The following is a 26,232-nucleotide window of genomic DNA, read 5'->3' as shown; positions in this document are numbered from 1 at the left end:
AGGGCCCGATCAGGGGACTCTCGCGGGGCTCGCAGCGGGGTCCACGCTCCTGCCCGGGGTAGCGGCCCCGCAGCACCTCCCTTCCCCACGGCGGGCGCGGCGCCGAGCAGGGCGGGATGGAGGCGGCGCCCAGCCGCTCGTTCCCGCCCAGTCCCGGGTAGCACCGCCCACCTGCTCCTTCGAGGGGCGCGCGGGACCAGAGGCCGCGGGCCTGGCAGCTGCCCCAGCGGCAATGGCGGCGGCGCCGGGCTGAGGGACCGCAGCCGCGTGTCTCGCCCTCGGGGCCGCCATGAGGCTGCTGCGGGCCCTGCTGCGAGGCGCCTCCGCGCCCGGCCTCCCGCAGCAAGTGGATTTCTACTCCCGCTTCTCCCCGTCGCCGCTCTCCATGAAGCAGTTCCTGGACTTCGGTGAGCGCCCGGCTCCCCTCCGCCCCCGAGCACCAGGCGGTCCCGCGCCACCAGCGCCACGTGAGCGGAGGCGCCGCGGGCTGCCGCGTGCACAGCCCCCAGCCTGCGTGACCACCAGGCGGGGGGCGGTGCCTGTCCGCCGCCGCTCATCCGCTCACCTGGGCTCCCCGGGCGGCTCCTCAGGCCACAGGCTCCTTTGCTCCCCACCGCCCGGGTGGGGGCTCCGTGCCCTGCAGAGAACGGGGGGAGCCGGCCGGGTCCATTGCTGGGCGGGGGGTGGGGAGGTGCGCGCGAGCTGCTCGGCGTCTGGGTGCCCGGCCAGTCGCCCAGAGCCCCAGAGCGCGATTGGCTGCTCGCTCCCAGGAAGGGGGCTGGTGAGGCCGGCAGCAGCCAATCGGGTGGGCGAGTGGTGGCGGGGGGTCTGTCCCGGCTCGGGGCCTCATCAGGAGACTGGTTACAGCTGCGGCCAAAGTCGCAGCGCCGGGGAAGAAGTGGTGCCGGCTAGTTGCAAAGGGACCGGACCCGCTAGAGCTTGTAACGTCGGCATTGCAGTCCAATCGTGCCCCACGCACAGCGGCCACAGGGGCAGACTTTGATAGAAATCTTATCTAGCCTGGGTCTGGAGTCACAATGCAACGGGCCCAGTTTCAGTAGGTTCATAGGTGATAAATTACATGCAGCCAGACCTGGGGACCTTGAACAGAAATAGTCGAGGTCTGTGTTTTTGAAGCTTGATAGGGAAACACTCTTATCCAAATTTAAAAAAAAACAAAACAACGTAGGCCTCCACCATTTTATTTAAGAATGATCTACATCAGTTGTTTGGAGTAACAGGCTCTCCTTATCCATTCAACATTTTACATCATTATTTTATAATATATAAAGTATGTTCTTTATATATCAAAAGTCTGTTTTAAGTTATAAAAATTGAACATAATCACTTAATCTCCACTATGCTTGAACGAGGGTGTCAGTAGTGTTCATAGTTACGGTAGTTTGGGAGCTATATTTGTTTTAAAAAGTGTTTTCCGTACTGTGGGAATTTACTTCAAAGGCAAATATTTTCCACAGCAAAGCAGAAAATTGTGACTACAGTGCTTACATCAGTGGTTCCCAACCTTTTCAGTAACCCAGGCCACTTCAGTGAAACAGACAATTCTATGGCACATGTATTTTTCATCTGAATTGTCTGCTCGTAAACATCACATTTACTTACCATGGTTATAGCCTTACTAGAGGGGTTTGCAACATAGTGCAAACAACAATAAGGATCAAGTGCATTAATGTTTCAAATCCACTATAGAATACACCCTCTTAGACAGTGAGTGCAGACCCATTTTCAGAATCTGCTAAACTCAACTATTTCTAACTATTCATAGTCCTAAAAGTATTCCACGTGCAGCATTTGGTCTGGTGTCTGAATGTCACCTTTTTGCATTCTGAGTTTCAGATCTGTAACTATTTTTAAATGTATAATTTTCATTAAATAATTGAACTCATAAATAATTGAAATTGAATGGATCAGAGCAAAACTCAAATAGCAACATACCGGCTTAGTGAGAAATCTTGGCCTACCGGAGTGCAAAACAATGGGCAAGTGAATACATGCCATGTGATGGGATGTTGAGTAATCCAGTTATTGCTGGAAATTACTATTTTTCATGGGGGGTATGGGGAAAGTGGGGTGAAGAGACAGCTCCAGAGAGCAAGCCTCTCTCCTTGCCACACGAGGGGGGCATCTCCCCACCCCTTCAGGCCAGGAAGCAGTATTTCATCTGCCTCCTGGTGCAAATGGGCTCCCATGGGGTTGCCATTTCCCTGTGCTGTAGCTCTGCAAAAAGCCATTGTGGTGGTGAGGGGAGAGGGAACGGTGTGTGGATTGATCAGCCCTATGCCAGCTTGGAGTCAGGCACCCTAGCAAAGCTGCTGTAAGGGGAAATTGATGAACCCCCCCACATCAGCTGGGATTAAGGCAGCCTTGCTGCCCTGAGCCCCAGCTGGAACAGGGTCGTAAATTTCCCCCCTATGGTGGCTCTGCAAAGAGTGGCTGGGAAAGGAAATTGACAAATTTCCAGGCACTCTTGGACAGTTTTCATGGCACACCAGTGTATGGTGGCATACTGGTGGAAAACTACTGGCTTTGTCCACCTTGATTACCGGTTTTGGTTCTCTGTGCCTTAAATATTGAGTCTGTTCTGGTATGGCTATGGTCTGAAGAAGTGGGTCTGTCCCACGAAAGCTCATCACCTAATAAATTATTTTTTTAGTCTTTAAAGTGCTACTTGACTGCTTTTTTGATTTGATAGTATATAGACTAGCACGGCTTTCTCTCTGTTACTACTGGCTTAGAGTATAAGGTCTTGGATGATGTGCTTGGGGCTAAACATTGCAGTAGATATGATTTTGAGCTCTGATGCAGGACCTGGCAATAGTACCTGATCAGATGTTCACCATGCTTTACAGTAGGATAGTGTTTTCCGTCTGTATTTTTCTTAGCTTTTTCTTTTAAAGGTGGACCATTCACAGGGAGACAAAATTAAATCTACATTGAAAGAATGTAAAGGTCACAAAGTCATATGATGTCATACATGATGAATTAAGTCAAAGCCAAAACTGATTTTAATCATTATTTAAATCAGCAAATAAGATGACTTAAGCTAAATAATCAGTTTTCATCTTGTTTCCTTTTACGTTATTTATTGTCTTAAAGAGCTGCTGATTCACATTTTAGTAGCCATTAAAGCACGTTGATTTGCAACTAAAAGTCTTTTTTAAACTAGATCTGGTGCTTCTCATTGTTAACCAGGTAGATACACTGTATTGACATACACATTTGAACATTTGGACACTTCCCATACACTTATTTAGGTACTATATATTTTAAGTTATTGGATTTGTTATTACTTTTTTATTTGTGATTTATGTCAAGCTCAGTTTGGATGGCATTTTAAAGTGATTATTACTGAAATAAAATTGTATTAAATATGCTGGATACAGATGAAAACATTAATTAAAACATATTTTGCATTTAAGACTGATTGATTTATTTAATGAAGGAAGTATGATCTGTAGTTGGGGATTTGAATCAATTTTCTGGTGTGTCAGCAATTTTGGAACTAGTGAATCTCATCCTCTTACACTTAAATTTTATGCCTGGATTTGAAAACTTTCCTTAGTTTTCATCTAAAATGTGTTAACTTTGAATTTAACTAGTCATTGAACTAAGCTAGTTGAACAGATTGAAATGAAGAAAATAACCTCTCTGCATCTGCAGAAGAAAATTAGTGCTGCCAAAAACTGGTTTAGTACATCAACAAAATGTGTTTTCCAGGTGCCTAACCAATGGATTCCGTTGAATCAGTGACTGACTTTCTTTAAAGCTTCAGCTGCAAATGTCTAATAGTTGTCTTATTTAAGTGATTTTAATAGATTATTTCCATCTTTGTTAAATCCTAAACTTACTATAATTTCACATTTAAATAGGTTAATTTAAAATTCAGAGTTTATTTTTTTTAAATAATCAGTTTATTCCTGATATCATAGTTAAGGTACTACAAATAACATTAACTATGAGTCCTGCAAATCTTTGATTACATGATCACAATATCATTTTTTGCACCACTTTTGATCATTCCCTGCCCAAGTTAGACTGCGCACAATCTGAGGCAAATGTTCTATTTTTCAATCCTTGCTGTTCAATTAACAGAGTCATTCAGTACATACTGGCTTTCAAATTTATTACATGGGAATGGCAAAGTTTGTCCCCAGTTACTATACTCAGGGTCGACACACTGGAGGTTGATCTTCCAGGGTTTGATTTAGCGGGTCTAGTAAGTCCTGTATTTTGGATGATTTCGCTATATATATATATATTTAAATATAGTCCATCCTCCCACGCCGAGGCAAAACAACAAAAGAGAGATTTTTTTGGATGAATGACAGAGATTTGTGTTGTGGATGGGAAGGTCCAGAGTTCCATTGCCACAATATTCTTTGTAAGCAATTGGCTTATTTATTTCACAGTGAAAAATATCTTTTAAAACAATAATTGTTCCTCAGTGAGAAAGGGACTAGCATCTGCACATTTTTGCTTTAAGGTGAAATAATGCAGTTTATCAAAGCGTCAAATCCAAGTTATTCTTACGTTCAAACTGCTCTAATTTAACCTTAGCTGCAGGCCACATCAATTTGCAGGAAAATAGTGACGTCTGGCTGTAGAAAGATGTTCCACAAATGTCATCTTCATTTTGATTTTTCCAAATATATCTTGACTTTAGGATCTGAAAATGCTTGCGAAAAGACTTCATTTATGTTTTTGAGACAAGAGTTGCCTGTAAGATTGGCAAACATAATGAAAGAAATAAGTCTGCTCCCAGACAATCTGCTAAAAACACCTTCCGTTCAGCTGGTGCAGAGCTGGTAAGCATTATCTTGTATTTATTTATTTAGCCTTTACAAATTACTATTATGCAAATATATTAAATGGCATGAAGAAATTATGTGGCTGTGAAAGAACTCTTCACAGCTTGGGGCAGGAGCGCCAGCAGCTTGCGGCCAGGGAGCTGGCTGGGGATCATTGGCAGCGTGGGGCTTGGGAGCTGGCTAGGGTGCCAGGGAGTGCCAGCAGCTCAGGGCTGGGGAGCTGGCCAGGGAAACTATGGCAGTGATGGCTGGGAGTGACTTCCACTCAGTTTTGCTCTCATAGAAGCAGCGTGTTTGTGCTGGTTATATGTGGGTTCTAGCTGAAAGAATACTGGATAGAAGAGACAGAGAACAGTAGTCTGTAGCTTCGAGAACAACAAAAAGTCTTGTGGCACCTTATAGACTAGCAGATCTTTAGGAGCATACGCTCCCACTCATGCATCTGATGAAGCGGTCTTTGCCCACGAAAGCTTATGCTCCTAAATATCTGTTAGTCTATAAGGTGCCACAAGACTTTGTTGTTCTGGGTACAAGAGAGTTCACTGTACCACTTGTGTCCTAGGTTGGGAGTGTTTGGAGGTATGAAATGCATGTTGTTCAAAAGAGCTTGCCTTACAAAACAATCCAGATCTGAATAACTATATAAACTGGTCTGCCTATGTCTCCCTGCTCCCATTTTCTACTGGGCCCCTGTGTCATTGGTGCATTTTACCAGCTATTATTTCTTAATCTCTAATCCAAACATATGTATTTAGTAGATTGAAACCAAAACCGGATCCCTACAGGACAACATTAGAAATACCTCCACTGGAGGATGGTGACTTACTTAGCTTGCCAGAGCAGATAGCAGCTATCTGCCCTTTAATTTGGTGCCACATCGGTCCCTGGTGGATGAAAGGTATAGCTGCATTGCCTCTATGTCAGAATGTGTTTTTTGTGGGTAAAAATATCTGTGGGCGACAGGAATTGTTCCAATGTGCAGTGGGGGATAATTCAACTAGGAGTAATCAGGAAGAACTTAGAATTAATTTAATGAGTGTTAAAATCGTGTGAAAGTGAAAAATTGACAGAGCAGCTGCTTATATAATAAAACACAAATGCGTCAATTGAGCGGTTACATTGTGAGAGACTTACTGGAATACACTTCATAGGAAGAATGGCTCATGCATCTGACAAAGCTGGTCTTTGTTGATGAAAGTGTATCCGAAGTATCTGTTAGTCTATAAGGTGACACAGGACTTCTTGTTTTTGAAAATACAAACTAACTCGGCTCCCTCTCTGATACCTTCAAAAGAAGTTCTTCTGGAAGATCTCTTTCAAAAAAACTTCTTTTGAAAGATTGCATCCACACACAAAAAAAGTGGATTCAAAAAATCTATCTCCTCTTTCCATAGAGAGCGTCCACAGAACCCCGCACTCTTTCTGAAGAATGGGCCAGGGATCAAAAAATCCAGTGCCATGAGGACTGCTCTTTCCAAAAAAAGGGCCCCCAAGGCGTTTACACATGGGTTTTTCCTAAAGGTTGTTTTGGAAAAAGGTGCTGTTCTTCATCTGGGAGACAAAGAGGGTTGCTGGAAAAAGTGCGGCATTCTTCCAATTTAATATTGAAAGAACACATTTTGTCTGTAGGCGTTCATAGGATTTTTTGAAAGAGCCCCAGCTTTTTCGCAAAACACTCGCTAGTGCAGATGTAACTTAGCTGATCCTACTAGTGATGGATAACTCTTCCCTCATCCCCCCATTTCCTCTTTCTATGTAAACCCTGAATTTCATTTTTTCACCTCATTCATCTGGGGAAGTGGGTTTTACCCATGAAAGTTCACGACCTAATAAATTTGTTAGTCTCTAAGGCACCACAGTACTGCTTGTTATTTGCAAAGCTACACACTAGCATGAGTACCCCTCTGTGAATTGTTTATGAATTACCGTAATTTGAGAAGCAGTCTGAAACTTGTGTGCATGCAACCCTGCACCTGAAGGGTGTTTTAAACTGGCCTGGAACACAGAACACTGTGTTGAATCTGTTTATTGAGAACTGTGTGCATATCAAGTTTCAGTTTTTTACAAAGAAGTTGTCAAAATAGAGTGTAAAAAAGACTAACTTCTTCAAGAGTGAAACATTTTAAAATGATCTGAGTTCTACCACTTAACGTACTCATTTGAATTATTAATATTTTAACAAACTTCAACTTCTGGTAGAACAAGCCAAGGCATTTTCAGTCTATCAGATATAACTCTGGTGCTGGCAATAAAGATGCTTCTCTAACCCTACCTTAACATAACTCCTTTGAGTCCATGCTGTGGTTACAAGCTAAAAAACATTAACAGAAAATTGTTAATGTCTTCACAAAATAGATTTGTATGGGACTATCATGAAAAACATCTAGTCTGCAGGATTTATGTTTTAGGTATGTCCAGAGTCTTCAGGAGATCGTTGATTTTAAGAACAAAAGTGCAGAAGATTCAGAAGTTATTCGTAGGTCAGTGTGTTTCTAATATACTTTTTAATGTGGGCATTTATATACATATGATGGTTCAGATTCAGAAAATCTCTAAGGGTTTGGCTGCTGAACAAATAGGCATCTGTATAGATGTTCAGGCTCTTGGTGGCGCCTGAGTGATGAGACCCTTCCACTCTGCAGTGTCCCAGCACCTGAGCTCCAGCCCAAGCCAGGAAATATACACTGCAGTGAAGCCACCCCATAGCCTGAGCCCATAGAATACTAGAACTGGAAGGGACCTTGAGACGTATTCAAGTCCAGTTCCCTGCCCTCATGGCAGGGCCATGCATCATCTAGAGACCATCCCCGAGTGGTGTCTGTCTAACCTGCTCTTAAATATCTCCAGTGACGGAGATTTCACAGCCTCCCTAGGTAATTTATTCCAGTGTTTAACCACTCCACAGGGCTTTGATGTTTTAGTAATGGATCATAATAATGATGTGGCTCAAAGTTTTTCACTAAATGAGGAAACATGAATGTTTCCTTTGGTTTGTTTGATTTGTCAAAAGTATCATTTTGGTTCCAAAATCTCAGTTTCTGTAAATTGGAGAAGTCGAGAATAAGCAGAATGTTGTGGCTTAGGGACTGGCACATGCAACCTTTTACTTTTAGTACAGTTCATATCACCAGTGTCTGAAAGTAATTGCTATCTGACAGCCACACGACAATCTCTGCCAAAGTTGTTGGTCTAACTCCAGTTGTTATTGAAAAATACCAATCTGTAAAACCCCCTGTTATACATGGCACCCTTACTGATAATTTCAGATAAAATAAAGCTTAAGAGTGAACTGTTCTTTTCTTCTAAGGTGGTTCTGTGCTATATCAGTACCTGGTGGGTTTCACTTTCCATTGCAGGTAGGAATTTAATGAATGTTAAATTCACTTGAAAGTGAAAAACTGACAGTTTATTCATGTTAGGTTTACAGATACCGTGATAACTATCCGGAACCGACACAATGATGTAATTCCTACAATGGCTCAGGGTGTGGTTGAGTACAAAGAAAGCTATGGTGTTGATCCAGTGACCTGCCAGAATGTGCAGTATTTTTTAGATCGTTTCTACATGAGTCGCATTTCAATCAGAATGCTCCTCAATCAACACTGTAAGTACCACAGTTAAAAGGGGAAAATCATGAATGGAAAGTGTTGGTGTATTTTACGTTTATCTTTAGATATTATTTACTTGGATATACTGCTTACACCATCTTCTTGATCCATTTGGGAATACTTGTGTGTGCCTACAAAGCATTTTTGTAGTCATCAGCAAAGCAGATTAATCATTTTTCATTAAGAATGCCACAACCAAAAATGATTAACTATACTTATTCTGTTCCTTTTAGCAATGCTGAAGACGTGAGAACTGAAAATAGTGAAATTACATTGCCTATTAAATATTATTTTCTTTGTTGGCAGCTTTGCTGTTTGGTGGAAAAATAAAAGTTAATCCAGCTCAGCCAAAACACATTGGAAGCATAGATCCTAACTGCAATGTTGTTGAAGTTATTAAAGGTAAATTGCAGCAGACCAGCTGAAGAAGAATTTTGAAAAAGTACATTAAAATCGATAGACGCAACTACAATGGAGTGGGCCATTCTGTTAATGACCTAAAAGTCTGTGTTTTACTGAAAAGGAACTTTTAATGACCATCTGCAGAAAGAAAGTGCAGAAGTCTTTTTTTAATAGTCAAATTTGACACATTAACATGCAGTTTGAACCGGGATGGCAATTACCTGGCTCATTATAAGGACTCTTTTACATACTTTGCTTTATCTGACTCTTAACTTCCCCGCCTCCTACCGCCCCTCTGCTGTTCTGATTTGCACATCTTGATTACACTTTTTCTGATTTGTCTACTTTGATAACAATTTTTGGTTCTCTGTGCCTTAAATATTGAGTCTGTTCTGGTATGGCTATGGTCTGAGGAAGTGGGTCTGTCCCACAAAGGCTCACTACCTAATAATTTACTTTGTTCGTCTTTAAAGCGCTACTGGACTGCCTTTTTGTTTTGATAGAATATAGACTAATGTAAATCAGGTTCTTTTTATATTCTACTAGTATTCTTATGTGGAACAGAAAACTCCAGTTCAAATCTATTAGTTCTACCAATATTTCAGCTTGTGGGAGAAAATATGAAAGGTCTGCAATAAGTGTGCAGAATGTTTTTGGTTTTCGTTCATGCTCTTTTAATTAAAACTTAAAGCATCTGGGGAAAAAGGAGGGAAATGTATTTTTGTAGTTAATTGTTTGTTTTGATTTCCCACAGATGGCTATGAAAATGCGAAGAGACTCTGTGATTTGTATTACATGAGTTCTCCAGAACTTGTGCTTGAAGAGTTGAATGGTAGGTGTGCATGGGAACTGGGAATGAGGAAGATCAGTCTGAGCAGAAGGTTTTCTACTGATTTTACAACTGTTAGGTCAACACAGTAGTTTTCAACTTAGTCTGCAGACTATATCTAAGGGATCTGCAAAAGTTTGTCATCACCATAGACTGACAATGGAGTCTGTGGATTGTGTCCTAAAATTTCCACTGACTTCCATTTGTGTTTTTTTAGGGGCTCATAAATGCAAAAACATTGAAAACCACTGGTCTGACAGCTTTTCCCCCTTCCCCAAAATATTTTGTGTATCTCCCTAATTTTCAATCTTTACAGTATGTCTATGGCTTTTTCATCCACTCATACTCTCTTTAGCTTTGTCTTCTTTTCTCTCTTTCATTTATCTATTAACTACTGGACGTATGGATAGAAATGGCTCCTTAGATGCGGCCATGTAAACAAGTATTGCGCCATCAATTGTGACAAAACAGCTTTTGAAAAATTATTTACAAGCATGCATACACATATGCAGCAGAACCTTATTTTAAAAACAGCTTGAAGACTGAGGACTTCTTAACATAAAAAAATCATGAAATTGTAGTATCTCAAAATTACAATGGCTATGGTACATAAATTGCAGTATTAATTATTTTGACAGCGAACCATTGATAACTACTCTTAGAATATGGTCTTTCAAATGGTCGTGCAGCCACCTTATGCTAATTTCTTTGAGATCACATTTCCCTAATTTTCTTATGACAGTGTAATATGGGACTACATCAAAAACCATCCTAAAATCAAGATATACCATGGCTACTGCTTCTGATTTGTCCACTAGGCCACTAACCCTGTCAGAGAAGGAAATTAAGTTAGTTTGGTATGATTTGTTCTTGACAAATCCTTTCTGGTTAGTGCTAATAATCCTGTTATCCCACAAGTGCTTAAAAATTGATTGTTAATATTTTGTTAATAGAGAAATAATTTTTTTCCAGTATCTTTCCAGGTATTGAAGTTAAACTGATTTGGCTATGATTTTTTGGATCTTCTTTTGTTTTCCTGCTATCTTTTCCCTTCTCTAGTCTTCTTGGACCTCAGTGGCCCTCCAGGAGTTTTCAAAGATAATTGCCAGTGGTTCCAAGATGGCTTCAATTAGTTTCTTAAGTACTCTAGAGTAAATTAGTATGACCGGATGAAATTCGAAGAATATTTATATGAATTAGATATAGTTCACCTGTTCTTTCCCTGTTTTTGCTTGCATTCCTCTGCTTGTTGTTAAGGTTATGTTTAGTATCTAGTTACCATTATTTTTTTTTCCCCAAAGATTGAAGCAAAATAGGTATTAAACACTCAGCTTTCTGGATGTCGTCAGTTTTTAGCTCTCCCTTCCCTTCTATGTGTAGGACATTTTATTTTCTTTCATTGTTCTCTTTCTCCTAATGTACTTAAAGAACTTCATCTTAGCACCTTTCAGGTCTCTAGCCAGGTACAACTCATTTTATAGGTTCTGTTGTTACATCCTTATGATATGTTTTTATACTTTTCTGTGGTAATTTGTCCGTATTTCTATTTTTAGGAGTCTTTTTTGATTTTCAGATCTGTTGATGAGCTCCTGATGGAGCCTTAATGGCATGTCACTGTTCTTTATAGCTTTCCTTCATATCAGGAATTTGCAGTTGTGCCTTTTAATATAGTTCTCTTGAGGAAACTGCCAGCTCTCCTGGAGTACTTTTTCCCTCCAGTTTTCTTCACATTTTGTTAGTCTGCTTTTTGAAATCCCCATTGTCCTTTTTCTGCTGCTGTCACTTCTTCATGCATTTTGATCACTCATTATCACTTATTATTATAACTGGAATTAATGTTTGTTATATTATTATGTGATTGAATTATTTATAGTTACTACCTTAGATCATTCTCAGAACATATGTATTTAGATACACTACTTATTCTAGGTCCTGCTACACTGTAATTAGGCTTTAATGTAGTCAGCTGGTTTTATGAATTAAATTCATAAAGCATGGCCATAGTTTAATTACGCTGTAACTGCAGTGTAATTAATTATTGTAAAGTGTAATAATTTTTCAAGGCCACCTTTTTAAAAACAAGTATTTTCCCCTTCACAGTTTTATTACCGTAAATACTTTTAAATAAGAATTTGGCTGCTACTTATTCCCTGGAAACTGTAGGGCTCTGCATTTACTGAGTGTCCTGTAATCTTGTTTCTAATAACTGTCTCTACAACTACTCATTATATCACAGAGATAAGATTTGGACTTCAGATAATGAAGAAACAAATTTGATGGTCTCTATCCAACACTTAGTAATACCGATTTTTCTGTGCATTAGGACTGCCCTTTGCCATTTTCACAATGCAGCCTGGACATAAAGCTAACATAGTTAGCTACGGGAGGATCACCTCATGGTAGGGAGAACCTCTACTGGAGAAGCGTTTCTACACTTCCAGTTGTGGCAAGTGTAAAATGAGTGTCTGCACCTTAAGAATGTCTAGCTAACATAAGGGTACCATGGGGCCATAACAACTAGTGCATCTTACACTGATTGATGGATGAGCTCAGTGCCTAATGATGGAAACACAAAAGGAAGTTAAAAAAACAATCTTGCACTGCCCAGATCCTGGACCAGCTGTGCATTCTTTACCCACCACTTGCATGGGAAGAGCTGAGAACTGAGGGCCCCTATATTAAGATTTTAATCCAAGGTAAAGCACCCCATGCTACCCAGAGTGTGGGACAAGTATAGGCTTGGTATATTTTAAGGTCCAATATTTTTCACCTGCAAGGGTAAAAATTTTGTCATATTTGAAATGCCATCTGGCAAACACTAATCTCTAACTGTAGTGGTTCACAAAATATTGCCTGTGAAAAAAATACGCTAAAGACTATTACAGATGAAATTAGCTTGCTGAACAAATAATGTGTTTAGAGCCAGTAAACTTTTTTCAGCTTTGGTCCTGAATTAATGATCAAAATGGAAGAAAAATCAATCTATGAAAATATTTCTAGTAACTTTTCTTGGTTTGTTTAAAAGAATGAGAACAAAGAGTGAGATTTGGAAACCAAGATGAGCAGAATTATATGCCAATAGAGTATTTATCAAAGGTTTCTGGATAAATTGGCAGATCTTTAAACAGAGAAATTAATCCAAGAACACATTTTACTGCAGCTAATGGTTAGACAAACTATGTACTCAAATGCAACAATATTACTAGCAGGAATGGCTTTTAAAATTGATTTCAACAAATTAAAGCACACACTTTTCAAAATTTTGAAAGAAATAGATTTTGGATCAGTTTTGACAAACTTGATAGTAGCCAATGTTTTCATGATTTCCATTCAAATTTCCCTGTACTGTGCTTTAACAGTGAAAACAAGCAAGACAAAACCAGATTATATTTGTTGTTTGAACTACCTGGATATTTCAAAAGCTAATAGAGGGCTTCCAGTATGTTGTCCAATTGATGGGGTTACTTTCTTTTCCAGCAAAATCATCTGGACAAACCATGCAAGTAGTGTATGTACCATCCCATCTCTATCACATGGTTTTTGAACTTTTCAAGGTTTGTGCAGTAGGATTACACAAAATGCATGACATTTGTATACTGAAATATGTATTAATGACACGTTGGACCAATTTTTAACTAACAAACAAACTTACACATTTATATCTGCAATTGCAAGATTCAGACATTTAGGTTCCTGACAGCACTCACAGAGCAGGTTGGGAGCTGTCTAAATCTTATCATTTGTACACATGAATGACTGTGTGTAAAATCAAATGTGTCCTTTATCTTAATTGTTCGTACAGAAATACTAAGACTTACTTATCAGGCCACATCTCTTTAGAGTCATTTCTAACATATAGAACTTAAGTGTGTTGTAATCTCATCTGACTAGTGAAACAATTTAGAATTAAAGTTATACTGTGGACTTTTCCAAATTGACTGGAGAAAGTAGATTTATGACATGACACAAGACTGATAGGTTATTGAGAGTAAGTGTGTAAAATTTTGCTTTTTATAAACGGTTGCTGGTATTTTAATTGCACTGTAACAGAGAGATAGCTGTGTTAGTCTGTATCCTATTAAAACTAAAAAAGCAGTCCTGTAGCACTTTAAAGACTAAAAAAAGAATTTATTAGGTGATGAGCTTTTGTGGAACAGATCCACTTCAAAGCTCATCACCTAATAAATTATTTTGTTAGTGTGTAAAGTGCTACAGGACTGCTGGTTTGTTTTTAATTCCAATGGTTTATGTGGTTGTTGGAGAGAAGGATGTTTAAGAATTCACCTCCTCTCTCCTTAAAGTCACATGACATATATCTCTGAGGGTATGGCTGCACAACAGCCTTATTCCAAAATAAACTATTCTGGAAAAACTCATTTCAAAATAATGCTGCCACACCCAAAATGCATTTTGAAGTAGCACTTAGCTGTTTCAAAATACAGCGTCTACACCCACGGAGCCTATTTCAGACTAGAGCCATTGGACACACTATGGCTTATTTTGAAATAGGCTCTATTCCCTGTTTTAATAGCACCTATTTCAAAATATCGGGGGGGTAGCCATGTTAGTCTGGATCTGTAACAGCAATGAAGGGTCCTGTGGCACCTTATAGACTAACAGAAAAGTTTAGAGCATGAGCTTTCGTGAGCACAGACTCACTTCATCAGATGCTGCAAACTTTTCTGTTAGTCTATAAGGTGCCACAGGACCCTTCATTGCTATTTCAAAATAGGCACTTTCTCATGAAAAGAGGATTACCAATTTCAAAATAAGATGGCCGCTATTTCAAATTTATTTCAAAATAGTGGTTGCATTGTGTAGACACTAGCATAGGTATTGTGTACACCTACCCTAAGTCTCCCCTAGAAGCAAAGCAAGGGAAGACCAGACTTGATATTCCAGAGAGTTCTGTGGAAAAAAGCAAGAAGGAAACGTTTATGAAGAAATACTTCATATGAGTACAAAGCAGCAAAAATGGAAACACGGTTTACAAAAGGGCACACATAAAACTGGCTTTAGAAGTTGATATGCCAACACCACAAGTTACTGTCAAATCTGTGATTTGATTAAAATGACCTCTTGTATTTTAACATGAAATATTTCTCAGAATGCAATGCGAGCCACCATGGAACACTATGCTGATCGAAGTGTATACCCTCCAATTCAAGTACATGTCACGTTGGGCAAAGAGGATTTAACTGTGAAGGTAATTGCCTTGTCTGATACTTACTTTGGTAGAAAATAGGTCAGAATCTATGAGGAGTATTTTATTAAGAATCGGTGAGGTGACGCTGGGTGTTTGTACCAATGCTGATAGCGTATTGTGTAAGGACTGAGACTTAGTCGGATGTCAAGCCTTGGGTCAGTGCTAAGTGGGAACACCATAAAGATGTCACAAGTCTTATGTCGTTAGCAAGATTGTGGCATCATTTTACTCTTTCAACATACTTACCCTTTTATGTTACTATGTTGTAAGTGAACCATATGTCTGTTAAAGGGTAGCCTGCCAATGTGGGGATAAAAAATGACCAACTTTGTAGTTTGTCTAGAGTAGGCATCCTGTAAGTGGAAGTGACTGCTTGAGTGAGGTGCAGAACAGGTGCAGAATAAAGTAAGTACAGTGTAGGAGAAGCCTGTTAATATAGGCCTTGTCTTGCTGACATTTCCTTTCAAGGCAGCATTTCTCTTATGTGGTTAGTGCTGGACTTCCACAGTTCGTTGCAGAATGTAGGTTTCCCTTTGAATTTATCTTCAGATAAATAGGAACAGATCTTCAGATTTGCTCCAGTAAATTAATACCAATATGTTGTGATTTGTTCCTAAAGAGTTGGCTAAAGCAGAGAACTTGGAACCCATAGGTTTCAGGTGCTATGGCCCTTGCTGATTTTACTGACCCCCAACTTCCTAAACATGACGATGAGAAACTGGAAGGAGGGTTAAAAAGAAAAAAAGCAGAGCAAAACATGTAAATGAGACTTGTGGCTGTGAGCCTCCCAGTCCACATCAAGCATTGGGCTTGTGCCACTTCTGAAATTTTCGGAGCACACAGTGCATGCTCTGAAGCGTAGGGTGAAGGAGAGGCTTCAGAGACCATAACAGCCTCAGCCATAACTTCAAATCACCCTCCATACACCTATTTTTAGCATAGTACTGCTAGCCTGCATCTGTCAACCTGGGTTGGGAGGCCCATTGCTGTAGGACATAGCTTAAGGAATTCTGCATCATCATGGACAGAGCTTTCTGGGAGAGCATTTTAAGAAGTACGTTAACCTCAGCTGAGGTTTTATGTGTATATATTGCTGTGATTTATCAAGTGATGGCTTTCCTTATAAACTCTTACCCCATGATTTTAATAAGGACAAGTTGAGATTCAGTCTTTAAACTTCTTTTGAGGTTTATGAAAATCAGCTTGTCTTTGTTCTCTTCTGTGTACAGGAGCCTAAGGTTAACTGTATATTCACTCATTCTGTAGATAAGTGATCGTGGTGGCGGGGTTCCTATGAGGAAAATCGATGTACTGTTTAACTATATGTATTCAACTGCACCACGTCCTCGTGTTGAGACATCACGGGCAACACCTCTGGTCTGTACACCTTTTCTACCTTGTTCTCTTTTATAGGTTTGATAGTTGGGAAGGCAGAAATTACCTGTATTCTTACACTACTCACTTTGCTGCAAAGCATATAGTAGCTTGGCAGTTCTGCTGTTAAAAGTTAATTTACATGAATGGATTTTACTGTATTAAACAAAATTTGTAGCCTTAAAGGTAAAAAATAGGTGGAGATAAGCCTGTCTCTCAGAACTGGAGGGGACCCTGGGCTAGGTCATCACGTCACGACCCCTGACTTTTTTTTTTAAAAATGATTTGTCCCCGCTCCCTAAATCGCTCCCTCAAGGATTGAGCTCCTAGGCCTGGGTTCAGCAGGCCAATGCTCAAACCACTGAACTATCCTTCCCATGAAATAAGGCAAATATTTTTAGTATTTACCAAAATTTCAGAAATTCTGCTTCTTCAAATTCTGAAGGAGGAGAGCGCAAAGAGTGACAGTCCTTGAACTACTGGAATTACTGTTACCTGTTTCTCGGAGAGTACAGGTGAACTTTGGCCCTGGAAGCAGAGTACAAAGGAAGTTAATTCAGGGATCGGAATTAATTGGGAATTTTAGGAACTTCTGGTTTTAAAACGGCTTCTTCTTTTAGAATAAGTCCATAGTTATTGTTTTGAGTGAAATAACTGTTGATTTGTATAATCCTGACGAGAACAAAGCTACATAATGTGGTTGTGCTGATAAAGAGCTTACTCATGTGGTCCTTGCACACTCCTACTTGATATGTAAGAAATGTAGCTGTACACCCACTGTCTATTACAAGTTCCAGTTGGCGTTACCATCCCATCACTCTGCCTTAGACTGCTTTTCCCCACTGTCATTCAAAATTTTGGCCTGTTAACTATTTTCTAAATCCAATGATTGGATAATTCACACCAGTATAAAACCATCCATGTAAAGAGTTGAAAGTACCTTAATTCAAATTATGTGGTTCCAGAGACAATGCACAAATTAATATTTCTATCTGCTGCTCAGTGTTTAATTGTTAATGATTTAGGACAGGGGTCTGTCGGAATTTTTCACTGTGTAGGCCACAAGCAAACTTAAGGACTCCTGGACTATCTGTCATCTCATTGGCAATCATAACATCTCTGGCTTAAGTCTCTGCCTTCTCAAGATCAGCAACAGCCAGACCAGCCTAGTGTCTCCATAGGTACAAAGATAATCATCCAGTGTTCTGGAACAAGGCAGAATACTTCACTACTGTTCTTGCCTTGGGATAGCTGCAAGTAATAGCACCCACTGCATTATATAGCAGCCCTCATGGGAGTGTTTACTTCTTGAAGTCTCCAGGCTCTATATGCTCCTTCCAACAAAAAGCAAGGAAGGTTTTTGGGTGAATGAGTAGGAAAAGGAAGGAAACTTGGGGTATGGAAGAGATGAGTAATTCAGCTTGGGAGTTCTCACCAGCTATTTGAACCTATAAAAGGCTACGTTTCCACTGTGCCCCTAACTCGAAATAAGATACATAATTTGTACTACAAAAATTGTGCATCCTAGTTCGTTTATTTTGAAATACTGTGCTATTTTTGAGACATCTCTTATTGCTTCTGCAATGAGGTGTAGAGGGATGCTGAAATAGCATGCCTAGTATTTTGAAATACCAGGCCCGTTTCATAGGCACAGAGTAGCAATTTCTGGGATACCTCGGTATCCTGAAATAGTTCTGTAGTGTAAACACAGCCTAAGAGATTGCTTTTCTCAAATGCTAAAGTGGATCCAGAAATAGCCTGACCATAGCTGGATTTTGTCCAAGTGCAGAAGAGGTTTGCTATGTTGATAAATCTTTTGTAGATAATGCAGTTAACGTAAGTGTGCTTTTGTCTTTTTCTCTCTCCCACCCCCAAAATCAGGCTGGGTTTGGTTATGGTTTGCCTATATCACGTCTGTATGCACAGTACTTCCAAGGAGATTTGAAGCTGTATTCCTTAGAGGGTTATGGTACAGATGCAGTTATCTACATAAAGGTATAATTTACCACCTTATGGTATCGGGCTTAATATCACATATAATTTGAATGAAAAATTAACATATGCTCAGCAAAGCCTCCACCGTGGCATCTGCTCTCTTTGCAGGCTTTATCAACTGAATCAATCGAAAGGCTTCCCGTGTATAATAAGTCAGCTTGGAAACACTACATGGAAAACCATGAAGCAGATGACTGGTGTGTGCCAAGCAGTGAGCCAAAGGACCTGACCACATTCCGCAGCGTATAGTTGTCAGAGTCCAGAAAAAGGAAACATACTTTTGCTGCTTGCAAAGGGAGTGTTGTGCTGGGTTATACTGAATATGGTTCAAATACTTTAGGAAAATGTTTTTAGGGGAATAATAGGATGTTGAAGTCCAAAACTGTTTTCCAACACAACCGAGAGGAATTAACTGAATTAAAACGAAGTATGCTGTTTAGGAAAAGCACCCTTATTTCTTCCACTTTGTATTTCCAGTTTACTTCCCTAGCTATGTCTGGGGAGCACTAGTTTTATACAGAGTCCAGGGCACCTTATTTACCAGCTGTTTTGACTAGCATAGTTCTCACAACTCTCCTGCTGGAAGCATTATAGAAATAGTAGCTAGTCAGACACCCCAATTCTTTATATTGAGCATTCGATGAAGTTCTCAAATGATCTCAACATTGATGAGTGAAACATTAGCTATTTAAAGCATTAGTCTACTAGCGATGTGAGAGAGTTTGTGCAGCTGTGTCCATCCATCTGTTTGTTCAAAGCATGAGGACCACCACATTTGGTATGCAGCTTCCTCTCACCATAACTTAAAGCTAGATCAAGGGTGGGTTATACCAGGACAATGGGATGTGCATGAAATATGACTGGTTCTCATCAGATGGAAAGGAAGAGGTCTGGTAGCAGGGGCACACACTCCAAAATAACCACAGAAGGGAGCAGCAGCGAAGCACGTCCCTCTCAGCCCTGGAGCATCACTGTCTGGGCCATGCAGCCATCCAGCCCAAGGCAGCAGACCTCACCCTGGCCCAGTTCTGGGGAGCAGACGCTGGCCACACCCTGAGCCTTCCCAAACCCTTGTTATGACTCCTGCATTCCCACCCCCTGTCCTACCTTCTCACACTTTGCAACCCCCTGCCTTGAAGGACCCAAGCAGTGCTGGGCAAATCTTCTAACAGGGTTATAGTAAACAATTTTGCAACCTTTTGCATGTGTCAACCATCTTCTTGCCAAGGAGCTCAAAAGTGCTTTACAATCTCAAATAAATTTAGCAAGATTAGAAACTAATAGAGGTTGGATCTCCCCTAGTCTAACCTGACTATCTCAAAGGAGGTAGTTTGTTAGAGCTGGCAGATCAATTTTGGCCCCTCTGCTGCCAGCTTTCAGTGTCTCCATCTGCACAGTCAGCCAGGCTCCTAGGTCTGTAGCCAGCCCCAGCCATGGGCATAGCCTAGCTCCAGTCCTGGCCTGCTGGACAATGGTTGCCAAACCTCACAGTCCCAGCCCAGAGAGGTTCCATGTGTACTTGAATTTAAGTACATAAAGACATTCATTGAAGTAAAACACCACATGAAATGAGTGAATCTGTATGTATGCACTACTAGTAGGTGATGCAGTCCAAATGATAAGGCAAGGCAACTAAACTGTTCTCAAGTTCTACTTGTATTTGTCTTTCAGCTCTGGAAACTTTATTTTAAAAAAAAATGTGGTCTTTGAAAATCTAGTCATAACAGCTGCTTCTGGTATAATGCTTTGCCAGTATGTAATATCAGTTACAGGCCTTTTGAGAACTGTACTGAAAATTCATGAGAGACAGAAATTGGCATACTTACGTAATGTGAACGAGCAGCTTTCAAGATTTATATAAAGATGCCCGTCTTCCTTTCTCTCTAATGTCCAAATACCCTTTGTATATAGCCAGTGCCTTTGATACTCTGGTACACTTTGGGATCATGTGGTAGGTGACAGCAGAACTCCTGTTAAGCGGAAACTCTTGTGCAAAAGTTATTTCTTACTGGAGGATCACTGAAATGGTGGGACAACAGGATCCCCCCCCTTAACAAGCTTTTTAGGTATATTTAAAGAGTGCAATTACTGTCAAAATATCAACTTTATTTTGATGTGCTGTTTTCCCCCTATATTTTAGCTCTTTCTTTTGAGGGATGTAACTGTTCATCTCCAACCTTGCTGCTGACCACATCAGCTACTTAAGTGCTCATGATACCTCCATATCAAACGTTACCTCACACTGAATTCTTGCACACGACAAAACTTAGAATGCTGCAACAAAGCACGTGCAATCCAGTGCCTAAGTCAGATGAGCAATCTTAACTGCTCTGTAAGTGAGGGATGTGCACGTGTCATCACAGAAAACATGAGAGAGTCAGATGTCTATCAGGTAAAAAATAATGCAGGGAAGAGTAAGCTGTTGATCACAACTCTGTGATGTCTTGTTATTGAATAGATAAGGAAGGATGCTAGAGAGGTATTTTGCAAGGGATTTATTTAGCATTCCTCATCTGTAAGTTGAGGCTAGATACTTCCTTACATCACAGGGGCATCGTGAGGGTAAGTTTTGTTTGTGTGGCATGCCACCATTGTATCCAAGTGCCAAAAAGGCAATACAGTATATTTCCTGACCAGATTAATGTCCCCATCCTGCAACTGGATCTGCACAGGAAAAGGTCTGAAAAATGTGGTCAAATTTTATCTGGAGGTGGGGAGCATTTGCTTAATATTTATAACTGTCACTCTTGACAACCTAATACTAAGAGGAATAGCATGAGTTTTTAAAATGAAGTTTTCAAAGTACGTTTGACATTTTAGAACTTTTCAGAACCATCTGTATCAAATTTTGAAATATTTAATAGTACTTCCACTTAAGAATTCAGTTGAACTTGATTATAGTAATGTGCAAGAACAAATATGGCAAATCATTCTAACAGACAGGCTGTAACAGTTTGCTGGCAATGAAAATCTATCCAAGGAATCAAAGCATATTTGGTTGCTCGGTGTTAGATTAACTTTTAAAAAAGGTAGATAAAAGCATAGAGATTTACTTCCCATCTGAAAACTTTATCACTTTCTTGGTATACTTTATCTTTTGTATTATTAATAAAGTACCTTTTTAAGGCAATGACTTGATTCCTGGGTCCTAGAGTAAGGTCTGTGTATATGCATGCCTAAGACTGAAAGGTCAGCTATCAGACTGCATCTTAATTTCTTCCTCTTTGTTTTCAAGCTCTCTCCTAAGGGAGGGTGAAAAGCTTGGGGTTACCCCAGAGAGTCTTCCTTGGTTTTAAAGGGGGGTTTTCTCATTTGGGTGGGAGCAGCTAACTCCCGGGGTCAGGGAATCTGTGATCTTGAGAAGCTTTTAAGCAGAAGCCTATAATGGCAAGGTATTTTTAAGGTCTCTTGGAGGCCACCATCTTCTGCACTGGGAGTGTCAGAGTGGGTTGGAATCAGCCTTGACATTCACCAACAACAAAATCTCTGGTCAGTCACCACCTCTGGAAATCAACCGATTGCATGGATGCCAAGAATCCTCTACCTTAAAAACACTAATTAAACTTTAAGCAAATCAGTAAGTTTCTCAATTAAAAAAAAGGAAAATTGAAGACATTTAATTGAAATATGAACTTTAAATTTTATTTGGAGACTAGTAGAATGAATGTGCATTTCCACAGTCCTTACCTCGTCTGAATTCCAGAGGAATTTTCCATATTTTAAACACTTGAGAAACATCAAAAGTGAAATGATCATTTACTTAAAAATGTAAAAATTCATATAATTAAAGGAGAACTCAGTCCACTTAATTGAAATATTTAAATTAGAAATTTAGAAAGCCAAGACCTTGTAATTTTCTGTCCCACTCCATGATGGAATTAATACTTTTATTCCATTATTTTTTTAAATTAATTAAGGAAATGCATTTGTAATACTTCTACAAACTATTACACAATTATACAAGAACACATTTCAAACTATGTTTTAAGCTATTCCAAGAATCAAATCCTCCTTTAAAAAGAAATCTACAGTCTACAATTGAACAATTAAATACAATGCAGAAACCCAGTGCTTGCTTGATAAATTTTTTCTACAAATCTCATCTCAGTATTTAAGTATGGAAAAAAAGTATTATTTAAAATTAGCAAATATATAGATTTGGTCCCCAAAAATCCTGTAGAGAGTAGAAAAGAGAAATACTCATTGCAAATTGTTCTCATTTATAGCATAAAACTATAAAACTATACTATTTAGGAAAAATATGTAAAAATGATCTTTGCTTACACCCTCTAACAGCCTATAGGCTAATTTACAAAGAGAATTTAGTGTTATGCTTATAAGTAGCTTGTGAAAATGACTATTTTCAGTAAGTTGTAACACAACAACTTAAAAAAAAACAGCTTATAGTACAGAAAATTTTGAAGTAAAACTGGACCATTGGGGAAACAAAACTTTAAGAAAAATATTAAATTTGAAATACATGCTTTTCTTTTTAAATAAATTTGACATTGCTGGTTTCTTTAACAATTTTTTTAAACTATACAGCATCAGTGGCAACAGATAAATAGTGTCACACTGAATTTGATGGCAGGATTTTCTATTGTCAGCTTACCAAGTTAAACCAGATATTTATAGTTTAAAAGTCAGCTGGGAGAGTTGGCTAATATCTGAGTACTTCCTGCTGACTCTCACCTCATATCCCACTTTCCACAAGCATATAGGTTTCAATGGATATTCCAGGGATATGGTGTTTTTACATCAGTCATAGGAGCATACTTAAGGCAGAAAGTTAATTACTGTCTATTAGTACAGGCAGAGTCCACTACATATAAAATACTGAAAAACTATTTCATTTTAATGGAACGTGTAATGGAGAGGGACTACACAAATTGAAGTAACCTACCATTTTAAACTGTTGCACTTTCCCTCCCCAAATGTACAATTATTTACAATTTTGTTGCACTTCTTCAAAGGTGAAGTAAGTCTGTACTAAAATACAACTAAGTCATTTTAACAGCTTGATTCTACTGCAGCTACTACTCTACTACTCTTGCGAACGTCTCTTTCCTTCTTGTGAACTTTTTCTTTCTGTTTTTCCAGTTTCTCTTGTGTTTTTTTAATATCCTTAATTTTCTTCTTTATTGTTGATCGGTCATTTTGACTGGAAACTCCCAGAGCCTTCAAGAGAAATTTTATTTTCAGTCATTCTGTTTTCAACAGATAGAAGCATCAAGCCTAGTTTCAAGAAAGTATTACACAAGCTTCAAAAAACTGTACAATTCTTTACATCTGAGATAAAGTGAGTAAATCTACAGAAGGTGATTTACAATTTAACTGTAATGGGAGATGGGCACCTTGCTGATAAATAGGGCAGGGGAAACTGGCAGGCTTTGTATTGTTGTAAAAGAGAAGTTACTCACCGTAGTAACGGTGGTTCTTCGAGATGTGTCCCCGTGGGTGCTCCACCATAGGTGACGGCTTGGCCGGCGCCGCAGATCGGATCTTCCAAGCAGTTTCTGCCGGACCGCGCATGCGCCGGTACGCGCCGCTCCCTGGCGCGCTCCTGGCCATGTGCGCGATCCGGTCCCCGCCAGTTCCTCGACCAACCGCCTCGGTTGCCCCTGCAAAACACTAACAGAGATCCGAAGCGGGGAGGATGGGCGGGAAGTGGAGCACCCACGGGGACACATCTCGAAGAACCACCGTTACTACGGTGAGTAACTTCTCTTTCTTCTTCGAGTGTCCCCGTGGGTGCTCCACCATAGGTGACTACCCAGCAGTAACCCAGATAGGTGGTGGGTAATCGGATTATGTGCAGCTGGTCCCCGAGAGGACCGCTGCAGAGAGACGGGTATCCTCTTGGAATACCCTGTGAAGGGCGTAATGTTTGGCGAACGTGTCGTAGGATGACCAGGTCGCCGCTCTGCAAATGTCTTTCAATGCAACGCCCTTGAAAAAGGCTGTTGATGCTGCCACCGCCCTGGTGGAATGAGCCCTGGGAGTGGCCGACAAAGGAGTCTTTCTGAGCTCGTAGCACATTTTTATGCAGGATACAATGTGCTTTGAGATTCTCTGCGATGAGAGACCTTCTCCTTTAGATTTGGGAGCGAGGGAGACCAGGAGTCTATCCGATTTTCGGAAGGACTTGGTCCTGTCTACGTAGAAGGCTAGCGCCCTCCTCACATCCAGGAGGTGTAGGCGCGCCTCTTCGCTGGAGTTATGAGGCTTTGGATAGAACGAGGGTAGAACAATAGGTTCATTGATGTGAAACTCGGAAGAAACTTTGGGAACAAAGGCTGGATGCAGCCGTATGGTTACCGCCTCCTTGGAAAAGACAGTGCAGGGTGGCGTTGCCATGACTGCCGCAAGCTCGCTCACCCGACGGGCTGACGTAATTGCAAGAAGAAAGGTCGTCTTTACTGTAAGGAGGCGAAGGGGAACCGTGGCCAAGGGCTCGAACGGTGGTCCCATGAGTGTGGTAAGCACCAGGTCCAAGCTCCACGAAGGTGGAATCGGTTTCCGAGGGGGGTATAGGTTTACCAACCCTTTGAGGAACCTGGTAACCATAGGGTGGGCGAACACCGTGTGCCCTCCCTCCTCATGTCTGAACGCCGAGATGGCGGCCAGGTGGACCTTTAACGAGGATAGCGAGAGTCCTGCTCTCTTGAGGTCCAGTAAATACTCTAGAATTGTAGGTATAGGCACCGAAAGGGGGGCCAGCTGCTTGGTAGAACACCAAGCCATGAAGCGAGTCCATTTTTGTTTGTAGGTTTTCCTAGTGGAAGTCCTCCTGCTACTTTCTAGGACTTGCTGTACTTCCACTGTGCATGTGCTCTCTAGGGAGCTGAGCCATGGATTAGCCACGCTTGCAGTCGCAGGCTTTGGGGGTGCGGATGCACTATGGACCCCTGGGCTTGCGTGAGCAGGTCCGGCGCCACCGGAAGAGGCATCGGTGGGCGGTCCGACAGGCGCAGGAGTAGGGGGAACCATGGTTGGCGATCCCATGTTGGGACTATCAGGATCATCCGAGCCTTGTCTCTCCTGGCTTTTTGCAGAACCTTGTGGATCAGCACTGCGGGGGGAAACGCGTAAAGCAGGGGGCCTCCCCACGGGATCGCGAACGCGTCCCCCAGGGACCCCCGGCCCAGCCCTGCTCTGGAGGAGAATCGTGGGCACTGTTTGTTGTGCTGAGTGGCAAACAGATCTATTTGGGGAAACCCCCATGCGTGGAAAATAGGCCGTAGTAGATCGGGACGGATCTGCCACTCGTGGGTGAGCGCAAAACGTCTGCTCAACTGGTCTGCCTTCACGTTGTGCGTGCCCGGCAAGTAGGAGGCTCTCAGGATTATATCGTGGGCGATGCACCAGTTCCATAGGCGGATTGCTTCCGCGCATAAGGTACGGGATCGAGCTCCTCCTTGCCTGTTTATGTAAAACATGGTGGAGGTATTGTCTGTACTGATCCCGACGACTTTGCCTTGTATACGGTCTCGAAAGTGTTTGCAGGCGTTGAACACTGCTCTGAGCTCTAAAACATTGATATGCAGAGACTGTTCCGTGGGTGACCACAGTCCTTGAGCCACCTCTTCGCCCATGTGCGCTCCCCACCCTATGAGGGAGGCATCCGTAGTGAGGAAAACCGATATTTGCGGCTGATGGAAGGGTACCCCTGTTAGCAAGTTCCCGGGGTTTACCCACCATTGCAGGGATTCGCGCACCCCAGGTGGGGGCGACACCACCCTGTGAACGGTGTGTACTGCCGGCTTGTATACACTTGCCAGCCAATGTTGCATGCCGCGCATGTGCAACCTGGCGTTCTGTACCACAAACGTAGCCGCTGCCATGTGGCCCAGCAGCTGCAAGCACGTCAAGACCGGCACCGTAGGGCTGAAGGTGATGACCTGCACGAGGGAACCGATGGCTCGAAAGCGAGCCTCTGGAAGGTATACTCTCGCCGAGACTGAGTTTATGCGAGCCCCTATGAACTCT

At 41.1% G+C, this 26,232-nt stretch overlaps 2 protein-coding genes and 2 long non-coding RNA genes across 14 annotated transcripts in view; 1 reads left to right on the top strand and 3 right to left on the bottom strand.

Annotated features, from left to right (window-relative positions):
- LOC142016676 (uncharacterized) overlaps window positions 1-687 on the bottom strand; it is a 34,773-nt gene extending 34,086 nt beyond the window's left edge. For both annotated transcript variants that reach the window (XR_012646365.1, XR_012646364.1), the window contains exon 1: window positions 566-687. This is a non-coding gene — a long non-coding RNA (uncharacterized LOC142016676). The remainder of the gene's footprint in view (window positions 1-565) is intronic.
- The window catches only part of LOC142016631 (uncharacterized), a 505,011-nt gene that overhangs the window by 351,698 nt on the left and 127,081 nt on the right, over window positions 1-26,232 (bottom strand). The window lies entirely within an intron of this gene.
- Window positions 172-21,977, top strand: PDK1 (pyruvate dehydrogenase kinase 1). 2 transcript variants are annotated; one of them, XM_075000799.1, is made up of 11 exons: window positions 172-407; window positions 4,685-4,826; window positions 7,238-7,309; window positions 8,249-8,433; window positions 8,744-8,839; window positions 9,594-9,671; window positions 13,146-13,222; window positions 14,776-14,874; window positions 16,141-16,251; window positions 18,130-18,243; window positions 18,352-21,977. In XM_075000799.1, exons 1-11 carry the CDS (start codon window positions 290-292, stop codon window positions 18,490-18,492), a joined length of 1,233 nt encoding a protein of 410 aa, XP_074856900.1. In that variant the 5' UTR covers window positions 172-289; the 3' UTR covers window positions 18,493-21,977. The 2 variants fall into 2 exon arrangements, with proteins under 2 accessions (XP_074856900.1, XP_074856901.1); XM_075000800.1 differs by lacking the exon at window positions 7,238-7,309.
- The window catches only part of LOC142016673 (neurabin-2-like), a 92,081-nt gene continuing 80,327 nt past the window's right edge, over window positions 14,479-26,232 (bottom strand). For 7 of the 8 annotated variants that reach the window (XM_075000788.1, XM_075000787.1, XM_075000794.1 and 4 more), the window contains one exon: window positions 22,656-23,421. In XM_075000788.1, the coding sequence (XP_074856889.1) occupies window positions 23,254-23,421 (168 nt within the window). In that variant the 3' untranslated portion in view covers window positions 22,656-23,253. Of the gene's footprint in view, window positions 14,577-22,655; window positions 23,422-26,232 lie in introns of those variants that run through there. The other variant, XM_075000793.1, reaches the window with a different exon arrangement.

The sequence above is a fragment of the Carettochelys insculpta genome, chromosome 8, assembly GCF_033958435.1.
Source record: "Carettochelys insculpta isolate YL-2023 chromosome 8, ASM3395843v1, whole genome shotgun sequence".
NCBI classification, from domain to species: domain Eukaryota; kingdom Metazoa; phylum Chordata; order Testudines; family Carettochelyidae; genus Carettochelys; species Carettochelys insculpta.
This window is presented reverse-complemented; position numbering and strand designations above follow the sequence as displayed.

Coding starts and splice junctions, on each gene's coding strand:
- PDK1 (XM_075000799.1), top strand. CDS start 290: ATGAGGCTGCTGCGGGCCCTGCTGCGAGGCGCCTCCGCGCCCGGCCTC. Junction 13,223..14,775: donor TGGTTTTTGAACTTTTCAAG/GTTTGTGCAGTA, acceptor AATATTTCTCAG/AATGCAATGCGAGCCACCAT. Junction 18,244..18,351: donor ATGCAGTTATCTACATAAAG/GTATAATTTACC, acceptor CTCTCTTTGCAG/GCTTTATCAACTGAATCAAT.